Below are 13,921 nucleotides of genomic sequence, written 5' to 3' on the forward strand. Positions count from 1 at the left end.
GCACCTGACGATAATAATCTAGAGCGCTAGATTAGCATATTACAATGATTTATGAAACACCATGTGAATACAGTCATGGCAGCTGAAAGTCGTAAAAATAAATACATTAAATAAATAAAATAAAATGCAGTTTTTACTGTATTTTGATCAAATAAATGCAGCGATTATACAATATTAATATACATTTATTTACAGCATTTTAAAATAGTTTTAAAAACAATAATATTAATATTACACATCTTTCAAAAGCTGCCCCATGCAGTTCACTTTATTATATATATATATATATATATATATATATATGTGTGTATATATATATATATATAGCCTATACTAGTCAACATTTGAAATGGATCAAAAAAAATGTCCTAGAGCACATACTTTCTAAATCAGTCATAATCATAATTAAACAATCAAGTCTAAATCACTCAGCACAATGTCAAAACACGTCAAGCTGTCTGGTCAGCACCACCGAGGTTATAAAAGGTGGCTCTGCTTGAGTGTTTTGGAAAATTAAGCCATTACGAGCTACATGGCATTGGCCTTTTCACCCGAATATATCTGTCATCATGTTCTCAGGAGTAATTATTTCTTTCATTTTGATGTATACAAACAGGTGTGTTGACTAACGAAAGACAGCGTGGGAATAACAACCGAAGCATTTATTTCATAAAGCAGGCGCTGCAAGGCATTCACCTTCAGCAGTGAAAGTAACAAGCAAACCAACGTTTTTTCCTTATTTATTTGATCATTATCAAAATCTGTGAGTACCTTACATACTGCAATACATACTGCGTGTCAATAAAAATATATTATCTTTTTTTTTTCCATTATTTGATAACTGTGTGATAACGACAGTCTGTACAACAAAATGCGGTCAGCTGCTTCAGTTCCCAGATCATTAAAAACAGAAGACAAAGAGAGTTAATGATAGAATTCAATGAACGCCGGCGTCTTTTTACAACCAACAATCAGTGAAAAGTCCTCGGGCTCCTGTCTTAAAACATGTGTTTCTGACATAATACACACAAGCTGACTTCATTTTAAGGTGTCGTTTTCAACCTGTAAAATCGTAAGAGCTCATGACTGACATGTGATGTTTGTAGCTCTTTTTTAAGCATGAAGAAGTAATAATGCCTAAAACAAGAAAAACACCACATGTGTAAAACATATATAGACTAGCGCTGTTGAACGATTAGGTTTGTGCTCGCAGAATATATGCACACTGTGTACATTTATTATGTTTATATAAATGCATACACATACAGTACCTGGTTTGAAAATATGTACATATTTCAAATAGTTAAAAATATTTTTGAAAACATTTATATATTTACGTTCTTATATAAATATATTTAATGTATAAAATACATGCATATATTGCATTTGTATATACAAGATAAATATGCACAGCACGCACACGCATGTATTTATATATGCGAACAAAACTCTTTATTTTGACAGCGCTAGTATAAACATAGGTTAAGATATATTCTCTGGAATTTTACCCCATGAGTAAATTATTAGCGTTTAATAATGTTTAGAGGAAAACTGCGAAAACTGAATATGCATTTTTCCACTATGATTGAATATGCATACGAATTATGATGATCCTGAAGACTGATCCTGCGTTAATGAACATTTTCAGTTCAATATGGTATAGTATACAGATTTAAATCAAAAAACCACGTTTAATGCAGGCTGGCTGTAACCCACCACAAAATATCAAACCTTAACAGATTTTCCCGCACGCTTTCCCTGTCCTAAAACTGAAGATAACGTTGAATGCTCCTAACACAGACAGATTTTCGACAATTGCATGAAGCGCTTACGTGATAATGATTGCAATGGGTGCTTATTATACGATCGGCTAACGGATAAATGACTACTGAAAAAGAAAAATCGGACGGCTTCAATCAAGTCTCACATCCAGGTCCTCAGGATATGCGGCGTTGGCAATGCCGCTACAAATCTGAAACCAAAACGGAGGTCAGCTTTACGAAGGCGTTCAAACTGCTAGATGAAGTCGCTAGCGTGATGCAGTGAGCGGTCAAACCCATCTGTGAGGTGAGGGGTGCGCATGCGATGCTGTTATGTTTGTGTTGGTGAGCAGGACAGTGCGGGGTGGCGGTGCACGCAGGTGGTTGAGCCCGTGGTGTCAGTGAACAAGAGCTGGTGGAGGCTCTCAGACTGGTGACACATAGTTGCCAGGGAATGTTCCAAAAGCTTGGGTCCTTTCAGACGTACCTGGCGGGAAAAAAGAAGGAGGCAAGGTCGTTTAATCGAAAAAATGAGAGTAGTGTAATGTGAGAATTGGCCGAGAGAGGGCAGCACAGAGAGGCCTCTGCAGGAGACCACGCTTAATACTAAAATATAACGTGCAGCTTTCCGTTTCGTTTTATTGTATTATAAAACATTCGTTTTATTCATTACATGCATTAAATTAACAGAAGTGCCTGTAGAAAAGACATTTGTAATGTTACAAATGGTTTTTAATTCATTTTAATGGTTTTTTTAGCTTCCTGTTAATCAAAGAATCACGAAAAAATACATTTTCACAATCAAGCGGCGTCGTAATTAATTAAGCAGCATCGCAGCATAATAATCAGAAATGTTTCTTTAGCATTAAAGCAGCATATCAGGACGATTTATGAAGGCTGGAGTAATGATGATCACAGGAATTGATTACATTTTAATTGAGTTTCATTTAATGGTTTCAGTTTTAATTTAAATATATAGCATTGGTGAGCATAAAAGACATAAAAATCTTATTTCGCTAAACTTTAAATCTATCAATGTAATAAAACATAAAAAATAATCAAGATTTTCTGACAATGCTATGTTCAAAAAAATGTTGTCATAGCAGTCTTTTAGTGTGCATTTGTATTCCATCTAATATTCTATATAATACCGTAGGCCTTGAATATTATTATATTATGTCCTTATAATTGTGTACACTAAAATAAGGAAAATTATTTTAAATGAAGTCCTTAAATGACCCTTACCTACAAACCAGCCGTCATCACACTTCTCTATGACCTGAACGATGTCTCCTTCTCTCAATTCCAGCTCGTCTCTGTTCTGGGGTTTATAGTTGTAAACCGCTTTATACCTGCAAAGAGAAAGAGTGAATGAAAAAGAGTGACAAATGGTCAAGCGTGGAAACTGTAGCTGGTTTAACCCATTTCTACATTCTTAAAGGGACAGTTCACACAAAAATAAACATTGCAACTTACTATTCATGTCAGTCTAAACCTCATGGCTTTCTTTCAAAACTTGATGGCAGGTAAATAAGAGATTTGCCTAATTTCCTATCCCTTTAATCAATCATACAACTAATAAAAGTCAATTCTCTTTCTATGTGAACGATGTGCTGTGTGAGTACTCACGGTTTTCGTGAATGGTTCATGTTCACAGGAGACTGTGATGTGGAAGGAATCTTAACGTCTGCGTTGGGCTGTGGAGACTGTGTTCTGGTCCCATCCTAAACACAAATGTTTTTCATTTATATTTCCCCCTAAAAATTATGCAATATGACCGTAGTATGGGCACTTTTTTCCTTGAGCATGTTCTTACTGCTTTATATCAGCTGATGTAAATTTTTCACTTGTATATATGTTTCACTTGTATATAATTATATCACTGTGTATATATGATTTAATAAAAAAAAGCATGAGATAAAATAAAAACAACAACAACACGTATTTGATTTAAAGGAAGCCAGCCATGTCTGAAATATTTAATTAAAAACAATAAAAAAATCAGTAATAATATATAATGTTAAATTAATAATAATAATTTTTATTATTATTATAACATTTCTGTTATGAAATATTATTACAATTTAAAACTGTTCATGTCATTAATTCCTGCAAGATGAAAGCTGAATTTTTAGCAAACGTTGACTCAGAGATCAGTGAGATTTTTAAATATATTTATAAGAAAGTATCTTTTAGTAATCAGGGCTGCATTTATTTGATCAGAACCCAATAAGAAAACTGTAAAAGTAATATTTTGTAACATTATATTAATACAACTTAACTGTGATCAGTAAATGGTGATTTGCTGCTCAAGAAACATTTATTATTTTTGACAACAGTGCTAAAAATCGGTCGGAAAAAAGGCCTAGCACTTGTTGATCAAATCAATGCATCCATGCCAAGTATTAAAAAAACACACACACACACACACCTGCGTGACGTACGGAGCGTGCGAGCCGCCGCCGGCTGGCAGTCCCGGGCCCTGTGGAGACGTCAGCACATGATTGGAGGGAGACACGAGCGTTCGAACGTCCTTTTCCAGTGGGCTGTGAGCGTGCGGCGACGTGGTCCGGTTGTTTGTGGGCGAGAACAGGAAGTGGTTTGAAGGCTGTTTTGGGGAGGTGGGCTGTGCGTGCGCCAGAGGGGAGCGTGATTGGCTGGAGTGTTTGTGAGGTGAAAGCTGGGGTTCGGGGGAGCGTGACAGAGGAGACAGAGGGGGGTGCTGCGGCCGCCCGGGGCTGAGGGGCTCAGGGGTGAGAGTGGGAGAAGACGGAAACTCATCGCTGCTTTTAGTGCGGGGCATTTTGTTGACCTGGACGTAGTTGATGGGGAAGATTCCACTGCGGTTGGTGCCGGCGATACGCCCCTCCAACCAGTGATCATCCACACGCCTGCTGATAGAGATCACCTCGCCCTGAGACCAGAGACACGAGAGAGAAGAAAGCCGATGGGTGTTCTCTGCAGTACTGGCTCGTGATTCCGCGGTCAAATATTTGTGTATAATGATGTCAAATCTGCGGTAATTGTCTGTAATTGTTCCATGCAACCATTATCCTGCATATTTGCACTAGTTAGGGCTTAGAGTTGATTCCACTAAAAGTTGGTTCACGTGTCTGAGCAAGAAATGATTAAGATTCATTGTCCCAATTACCAAACACAAGCCTTAAAGCAGCTGTTTTCTAACTTCACGACTACGAGGCCCCCTACTGTCTGAAACGTTATTCAAAGGCCCCATGATTTAAGAATAAGGGGCCATGAGCCGTGTTTTTTGTTTTGTACTGTTCTCTGAGGTCTACTTATAATGTTATAGAGACTGTTACATAAAAAAAAACCTTCTCCAAAATATTTCCTTCTGCATTTTAGCTCAATTAAGAATCAAGAACATTAGTTTGGAATTGACCAATCAGCTGTAGGCGTGCGCCGCGTATGGTACCTTCCTGAAGGACAGCTCCACAGGCAGGTCGGCATTGAAGTTGAACAGGGCTACAGCCTCTCCGTACTCCAGCACCTGGATGGTGGGAGACTTTATTGGCGTGGGCTTCTCTGTTGGAGGAATAATCTAAAAGGAAAACACAGGAATGAGCGCAAATTAAACGAAGTTGGCGTGAAGCGTTTCGTTCGCATACACGAGGACATACCTCCACGTAACTGGTGGGAAAGATCCCCACTCTCCCATGATGCTCTCCTTCATACCAGTTGGCATCCACTTGCCGGTGTATGTACACAACGTCACCTTTTTGTATGGTCAGCTCCCTATGGATGAGAGGTATTTTATTGCAGTGGTATTAATATTGAAGCTTGATTTCAACACTGAATACAAAATAAAACAAAGTGCAACTTTTATGTACCACTTGCACAAATTCTGACCTTTTTTTCGAGATATACGGGATAAATTATGAGATATAAGCATACCTTTAATTGTAATTGTGAACAATAAAGTCAGAACAGCAAAAAAAAAACCCTCAAAATTGCTAGTTCACAACTCTCAATTTTGTCTTTTTCCCCTTCAGAATTGCATACCACAAACGTACAATTGCCACTTATAAAGTTTAAATTTGCTAGTTCTAATATCAGAATTGGGAGATAAATTTTTTTTTTTTTACAACTATAGGTTTACATCACACAATTCTTATTTCATACTGTAATTCACAACTGCGATATAAACAAGTCAAAATTAAGAGAAAAAAAGTATATAAATATATAAGTATATAGATATAAAAAAGTCAAATTAAGACAAGTCACAATTACCCTTTTTTTTATTTGTATTCATTGGACTCCATTCATTTGCAATGCTTTTTGTGTTGTATCAGACTTTCCCAAATCATTCATATACTGATCCCAATTCTGCAAACAATTAGGAATAATGAAATCTTTCAGCGTTGTGTCTTTTGCTTCTACTTACTTTGGTGACTGTGCTTGGAAATTAAATTTGGCTCGAGCTGCTTTCATCTGTGTAAACAAACATACTTTCTTTCTAAACGTCCGTGTCAAATTTTTACTTTCCGTTCAAACCTCGGAAGTGAAGAAAAACGATCAAATACCGTACCTTTCTCTCTTCTTTCTTAGGTGGGACATCCATGTCTGACGACATTATTATGTGATCTGTAAAGAAGACCAGAAATGAGACGAGTCAAAAGCAGAATTGTGTTTATTCAACTTGAGGCACTTTTCGCCCCAGGGTGAAGGATGTGGTGATCATGTGAAAGATCTTGACTGCTGGAAATGAAACTAGGTCTTCTGTGCACACTGGACGTTAAAGCTTTGTTGTAGCTGGATACCTTTCTGTCTTAAGTTGTTACATAACCCACATATTTGAGAGGTTTTAACGAGGGGTTTCACAGAGGGGTTTACAGCCCGTCTTTGATCAGCTGATGTTCTGTGTCAGTTGATGTCATTTGTAATAAAAAGTTCTGAAATTGCCATTTATGGTCATTTGTTATTTTTGGCAGATATTTTCAAGAATATTTCAAAGCATGTTAACAGCTTGGAGTCAGTAAACGGTTTCGTTTTTTTTAAGAAAACTGTATGTTTATTCAGCAAGGATGCATTTAACTGATCAACAGTGAAGACATTTATAAATTTACATTTCAAATAAACACTTGGCATCACACAAATAAATTTTAATTTAAATAAATTTTAAATTTAAATCAATTTTAAAATATATTCACAATTTGAAATGATATTTCACAATACAATTTTTACTGTATATTTTATCAAATGTTTATTTTTATTAATGATTATTATACCAAACAAAAAGCTTTGAATGGTAGTGTATATTATTGAGTGATTTTGGAGAATTGATCAAATTAATTCCTATCTTTTTTTTTGGGCTCAATACTGGATCTCTAGCTCCGCATACGTTATTGTGTTTACAATGGCGGAGTCTTTCTCAATTTATCTCCAGGAAAAACAACTGGATCAATCTAATCTACAGTCAAGACCTCCATCCTGCCGCTTGTTACACACTTCCTGTCCTGCTGAACGGTGATTGACTTCATTTGTTTTTCTCATTTCGCAGAAATGTGTTTACTTTGTATTAATTGGGGGAATGTGAGGAGAGCAGAAGAGTGGCAAAAAGCACAAGGAAACAGGAAACACAGGAGAGGAGGGGAAAGGAAGATGACTATATCTTACCATCAGCATGCGTCAAGTTCGCTGTTGTGCCCTGCTTTACAGCAGAGCAGGGGATTATGGGATAGCTGGAAAAGAAAAACAAAATGATCATCTAGCCCAAATAATGTAGATGCAGAACACTGAACTAAGGGTTAAGATCATGATATGCTTACATGCGATGAAAAAAAAAGGTTTTTTAAAAGTTTCATGTACAAACGACAGCAATCTCTGATTACACAGATTCACAGAAATAGCTAAAACACTGTATTATTCATGCTAGGCTAGTAGCTGGAGATATCGCATTGTGAAAAAAACAGGTCCATGAAAATGTGTACCTCTGTGCACTTTTTCACATGTTTCACCGCAGTTTCAAAGAGAAATATCCACTAAAACACAGATTCAATACGTGAACCCCAGCATGTTTTTATCATGTATTGTGGCGTTGATGAGTCCTACACCAAATCCAACCGTAAAAACCTACCAGATAGTTTTAACAAATGCAAAACTGATATAAAAAGGCATTTGTTGATGCAAGCATCAGTTTTATAAATATCCCAGCATATTAATATTGTTTTGAAGACATAACATGATATTCTTTAAGCAACTGTGAAAAAATGACACTTTAATAATGAAAACTCTGTAAATTTGTGTTAAAATGAATAAAAGGTGTCAGAGTTTTACTGCCTTTTGTGTTCATTTCTTTTGGAAACTTCAGGGATTGTATTGGTATGCATTTCGTGTCTCGCTAAAAAGTGCACCGAGGTCTGTCTCTGCCACGAGACCAGGTGGAAAGAAAACACTACACACTGCACGCATACTATATTATGTTTTCACAAATTCACACTTTTGAGGCGATGAAGTTAGCATTTTCAACATGACCTGTAAATGACAACAAGCCAACCCACATAAAAATATTACATTTTTAGTTAAAAACAGCACCCCTTCCTCAGAACGACCATTATTAGTTTCCAATGAGGAAGAAATTTTTTCTTTAAATTAGATGATTTTCATAAACACCAATGAAACTGAGTAAACGAATTAACAAATTCTTAGGTAAGTGTCTCTTACACAGCTTCAGAGGAGATCTAAACAGTGTCCAAATTTACCAAGACACCAAAATTATATTTAACGTGAGTCTCAAACGTTTGTCATTATCTTCCAAGATCATTCATTCTACAGTATCTCGGTTTCCCGAGCGTTTAAAAAACACCTCTGGGTTACATGTGAGACTCAGGAAGAGTTTCATAAAACACACCAGATGGTCTGTCTCGGCCACGAGGATCCAAATGAGAATATTTATGAATATGTGACAGACCTGAGAGACTGAACTAATGCTGGAGGATTCGGCTGCACTAAACATAACACTGCACAAGATAATACTGTATACATAAACTATTGAGTTCTTCTTTGTTTTAAGCCTAAACATCGTCATTCTGCTTGAGTAAGAGCACCTTATTTTAACATTATTTATACATATTAGGCAATGCGCGTTATACCAAATATGCTGATAACATGGCAGCACGCCAATTCTTGAACCCGACAACCAGTTACTTTGTGTTAACAGGTTTTCAGCCCCAGGGTTATTAATCTTTCCAGAAAGAGGGAAGCTATAAAACTGTCCTCGCTCTGTATCCTTTTTGTAGCAGCAGGGGCATTTATGGCATTTGGAGGGTGGGGAGATAGTCAGCGGGGGGCTGAAGGGGGCAGAAAGCATCGACATGCCACAGAAAAACAGAGCGAGAACTCAAGAATGTGTCAGATGCAGTGAGATACGGGCCCCTGGCGAGCAAATACTGAAGCTCTGAAGGTGTCAGAATGGGCATGAACATCTGAAGTACAAGCCTGGAAGGACCAAACTTTGCCTTTTATAGAAAGAGGGATAATTGTTTGAGGAGCAGACACACACACACACACACATCCAAAGTGTGTCGAATACAGTCTCAGAACTGAGCCAATACTGTACCTCTTTATTAACAAGATGAACGAGGTCGAGCATGTGAGCACAGACCGAGACATCCTCAATTTGGCCACACACACACTTAGCCATAAACACACACACTCTGACAAATACACAAACACATGTACAGGCACACAAAGAGCTCAGCGTGGGGTCGGGTATGTGGGCCGCCGGCCAAAGAGTCAACAATTAACCAATCAGACGAGGAGACAGGCCGGGAATGTCATATGACCTTAATAAGACCGTGAAAACAACGGAGAATCCACCGCATGTGTCACATTTCATCATCGTTAGTTACACCGATTCGTTATTAGATGTTATTTCTGAAAAAGACTCCAAAGAAACTCCTTCACTTCACCTGCTTCATATACAGAAACTTAATATAACAACAAATAAATAGAGTGGAAGCAAATAAAGAAAGATTATGATACAGGATTATTATATTATTACATAATATTACACTATATTATATTATAACATTAACATCTATCCAATTGACATAAAAGCCATTGATAACTACATGTATACATATATAATTTAATTGATTTGTTTTAGATTAAGACTGACCCTAAAGTGCGTTTTTATAAAAAAACAAATAAATACATATATATATATGTATCAAGTTTGGTCATATTTGGCTAACTTTGAAGAACATTGCTGTTTCCAAAGTATAATTAAGTACACTAGGCTTACCTGTTTTCTTGTCTGCTGTCTTCCGTTCTTGTGGTTGCCGGGTTGGTTTTAGCTCCCTGTAAACAGAAATGACAATTTCATTCAGCTCTAACGCACATGAACTCTCTCAAAGACACAGTAAAACAGGAGCATTTGGGAGCAGCTTGAAGACAGTCTCAAGAGGCGGTGACCATTCCTGCGCTGAAAGCCGCCCGGCTCCCCTGGGTCCTACGCTCCATTCATTTGCTCACATTGTAAATGTGTATCAGATGGAACTGGTGATGTAATCAGCTAAGATTTCCACAGTTTATAATTCACAAGCACAAGGAGAGCCATAAAGCCTTAAACAATTAAAGCTGCAGTATTCATTGAGCCAAAAGCTAATTTTAGATTAAAGGGACAGTTTGATTTTAAGTGAACAGCAATTTAAATATGTGAATATGAATCATAAATATGAGTGTTTCTCACATAAAATATGTGGGGGTCTGCTTTTCACATAATAAATGTATGGGACTGTTTAAGTGTCTTTACGTTTATATTTTATTGAATAGAGCAACAAGAACTTATTTTGTTTTCAAAGCAAAAATAAAAATGAAAGCTTGAACTTGAAGTTTTTTTGAAATAATGATTGCTTGTTTTTAAAAAGTTTCATATGCTCACCATTTATTTGATCAAGGAAAGTAAAAATAGAAATGTTATTATACATTATTACAAATAATATAATAATGCATTTTTATTAAAATAAATACATAATGATATATTATTTAAATCATTTTATTTCCTGTAAAATATATTTTTACATGTAATTTATTCTAGTGATGGCAAAACAAACATTTTTAATTAATACTTAGCTGATAAAGAAACAAATACTTTTATCCAGAAAATATGCATTAAATTTTAAAGCGTAAATGAATTAATTAAAGAATGAATTTAAATTGATTAAATGAAATATAACTCTGAAGGATCATGTGACACTGAACACTGGTGTAATTATGCTGAAAATCCCAGATATAAATACAAAAATATATACAAATATATGAAAATAGAAAATAAAGTTATTTTAAATTGTAATCATTTTTCATAATATTGCTTTTACGGTATTTTTTATTATATGACATTTAGTACTGGACTTTGCCTTGGGATTTGGAAAGGAATACAAATCAAATATTTTGGATGAACTGTCTCTTTAAGAAACACAAAAAGAGAGACAAGGCAAGAAAAGGATCAAATAAACAGAGCTGGGATATAAAGAGCAGACACTGCGCAGATTGGCGTGACTCAAACGAAAGCTCAGCAGTGGGCAGATGCAGACTTTGGCTGTTCAGCATGACAGGAAGTGACAGAGAGGATCAGCATGCACAGCTGTCAGATCAGAGCCAGCATCCAGCAACCTGAAGCACACTGACAGGAAGATAACATAACAGCGGTGGCCAGAAACGCAGAAAACACTCTTTGACTTTTTTTGGCACAACAAGTGAGAGCTTAAGACTAATACCTTGTCTGAAGGGTGTGGGAATTTGAAAGAAATCAGCGAAGACATAATGGATGACTAAAGTCTAGCTAGAAGATTTAAAAGCCATTTAGCGCGACTGATACAGTACGCCAAATACAACTTTACAAACCTCTGTCTTATCTAACTGCCATGTGTCTGTTTTTCTTTGACCCTCACTCTCTGAAACTTTGAAGAAGGTATCTGTACTTGCCGAAAAAATTCAGAGAGTGCGTGTTTGAAATAAAATGCAATTCCAATAGATTTGCAAAACAGTTTAGTTATTTAAAATGCAATTAATATTTCACAGTACTACTGTTTTGACAGCATTTTGAATCAAATAAATGCAGAATTGGTGCGTATAAACATTAATTAAACGTTCATTTTTGAATGCTAGTGTATATGATTACATGCACTGAACTAGGAGGAGATCATAGACAACTGAAGTGTGGCTCGAGGGAGGAGCGTGAGAGAGGATTTCAGGAGTGTTGTTGAGGACTGAGTGTGATGTGAAGATGGGAGGGTCAGTACCTCACCCCTGCCTCGCCGCTGCTGCTGCTTCTGGGACAGTTTCCTCTCCAGACCGCGAATGTCTGAGTCCAGCTCCGCCTCAAAACGGTTGAGCTCTGACACCAGCGTCGCCTGAACAACAGCGTGACGCATTATTACATGACACAAATGATGCGTTGGTTTGGTTTCACGTGTCCAAATGCATCGGTGAGATGTGCAGACGGATGGTGTGTCAGACACTCACCTCTATGGATGGAGACTGGGATTGAAGTTTGACTGGGCTGTAATATGAAGGCCGCTCTGACTCAGACCTCAGAGGCTGAAAAACAATAGTACAATATCATTAGACCACATTAAATCACTTTATTTAAGTGTTTTTTTGTATTTTGCGTGACTTTATGTAACACCAGGTCCAGGGGAAACATCTCATTTCATTACGTACTGCACAGCTATATGTGGTTAAAATGACAATAAAAAGCCACTTGACTTGACTTGACTTGACTACGCTCGTCATCAGCTTATTAAGCGTAATCAATTTATGAGTGTGCATGTAAACACACTTAGTGATATTAAAATAACACTTTATTTTTAAGACCTGCAAGTACAAGATGCAGGCATGAAACGAAGGTATTTCATGACCGACTTAGAAGCTTATGTAACTATAAACCTGATGTGTTCGGCCTCATTTAATTGTTAGGTAAAGAGCAGCCTTCAACGATTTCCAAGCGCTTTACACATTTTACAAGCGCTCCAGACAGGTAGGATCATGTGAAAAGCTCCTCACGCTCAGATATCTTGTTGGCTATTAACCTTATTGAAGCCAAGTCAGACATCAAGAACCGTGAACTAACTAAGACAAGATAAGTGATGTGAAGATTTAAGGGTTTACCCCAAAATGAAAATTCTGTCATTACTTAAGACTAGCAACAAAAAATGGACAGGTCTACTGCTACTAAAGAATTGTGCATTTACCACTCAACCTAAAATCCTTTAATAGCTGCTCATTATCCTGCTTATTCATTTGCCAAGTTATGGACAAGTTAAAACTAGCAACTCTTTGCAGTGCAATATTTGACCGGAAGGGTAAAAATGCTTTATTTTCGTCAGTTACGTCTCAATAGCGCCAACATTCTGTCCAATACATATCAGAAACAGAGATGAAAATTGCTGACGGATCACATTTATTTGAATGAATTATAATTCTCTATCTTGAGAAAGATAGATGCATCTATGTGTGCGTTACTTGTGCATGTGCCTCTCTCTACAAACAATCGAGCTGTGTTTAGTTACTTAAAAAATACAGAGTTTACCACCTCATTGCTGAGATATATAATGTAGCTAGTATCTCTAGACTATTTTATTAATAACAGTCAGAAATCGGCTCAAAATCGGATGAAAATCGCCATTTTGCAGGTAAGAAATGAAGGTATTTCATGACCAACTTTGAAGCCTATGTAACTATAAACCTGTTGTGTTGGGCATCATTTAATTGTTAGGTAAAGAGGAGCCTTTAACATCCCTTGGATCCCCTTGTAAAATATATTAAAGCATGCGTATGCGTTGCATTGTGATACTCTCTAAAATGGCGAATGACGTAACTTAGGGGAGAAGAACGGTTTAATAAATTATGATTTTTTTATAAAAAGTACTCACGTAGCATCACAAAACTAAAGTTGAGCTACTGATGTCACATTTTACTGATGCGCTGGGATAATTTCATCGTTGCTGTCTGTGAAGGGTCAGAAAGAAAGCTCTCCGATTTCATCTAAAATCTCTTCATTTGTGTTCGAAAGCTGAACGAACCTCAACCGGGTTTGGAACGACATGAGGGTGAGCAATCAATGACAGAATTCTCATTTCGGGGTGAAATAACCCTTTAAGAGAAAGGGCTCCGTGAACTACGGTGCTATTAAATCACAC

The 13,921-nt window shown here is 36.8% G+C and overlaps 1 protein-coding gene across 7 annotated transcripts in view; it reads right to left on the minus strand.

The window, feature by feature from the left end:
• Positions 1 to 724: 724 nt before the first annotated feature.
• The window catches only part of sorbs3 (sorbin and SH3 domain containing 3), a 42,829-nt gene continuing 29,632 nt past the window's right edge, over positions 725 to 13,921 (minus strand). For 5 of the 7 annotated variants that reach the window (XM_043246347.1, XM_043246349.1, XM_043246351.1 and 2 more), the window contains 12 exons: positions 12,246 to 12,320; positions 12,023 to 12,133; positions 10,024 to 10,079; positions 7,395 to 7,459; positions 6,307 to 6,362; positions 6,163 to 6,209; positions 5,399 to 5,513; positions 5,194 to 5,319; positions 4,192 to 4,674; positions 3,390 to 3,484; positions 3,006 to 3,112; positions 725 to 2,247 (listed from right to left, as the gene is read on the minus strand). In XM_043246347.1, the coding sequence (XP_043102282.1) occupies positions 2,186 to 2,247; positions 3,006 to 3,112; positions 3,390 to 3,484; positions 4,192 to 4,674; positions 5,194 to 5,319; positions 5,399 to 5,513; positions 6,163 to 6,209; positions 6,307 to 6,362; positions 7,395 to 7,459; positions 10,024 to 10,079; positions 12,023 to 12,133; positions 12,246 to 12,320 (1,398 nt within the window). In that variant the 3' untranslated portion in view covers positions 725 to 2,185. The remainder of the gene's footprint in view (positions 2,248 to 3,005; positions 3,113 to 3,389; positions 3,485 to 4,191; positions 4,675 to 5,193; positions 5,320 to 5,398; positions 5,514 to 6,162; positions 6,210 to 6,306; positions 6,363 to 7,394; positions 7,460 to 10,023; positions 10,080 to 12,022; positions 12,134 to 12,245; positions 12,321 to 13,921) is intronic. The other 2 variants (XM_043246353.1, XM_043246352.1) reach the window with 2 other exon arrangements.

This window comes from Puntigrus tetrazona, chromosome 8 (genome assembly GCF_018831695.1).
Source record: "Puntigrus tetrazona isolate hp1 chromosome 8, ASM1883169v1, whole genome shotgun sequence".
In the NCBI taxonomy this organism is placed as follows: Eukaryota; Metazoa; Chordata; class Actinopteri; order Cypriniformes; family Cyprinidae; genus Puntigrus; species Puntigrus tetrazona.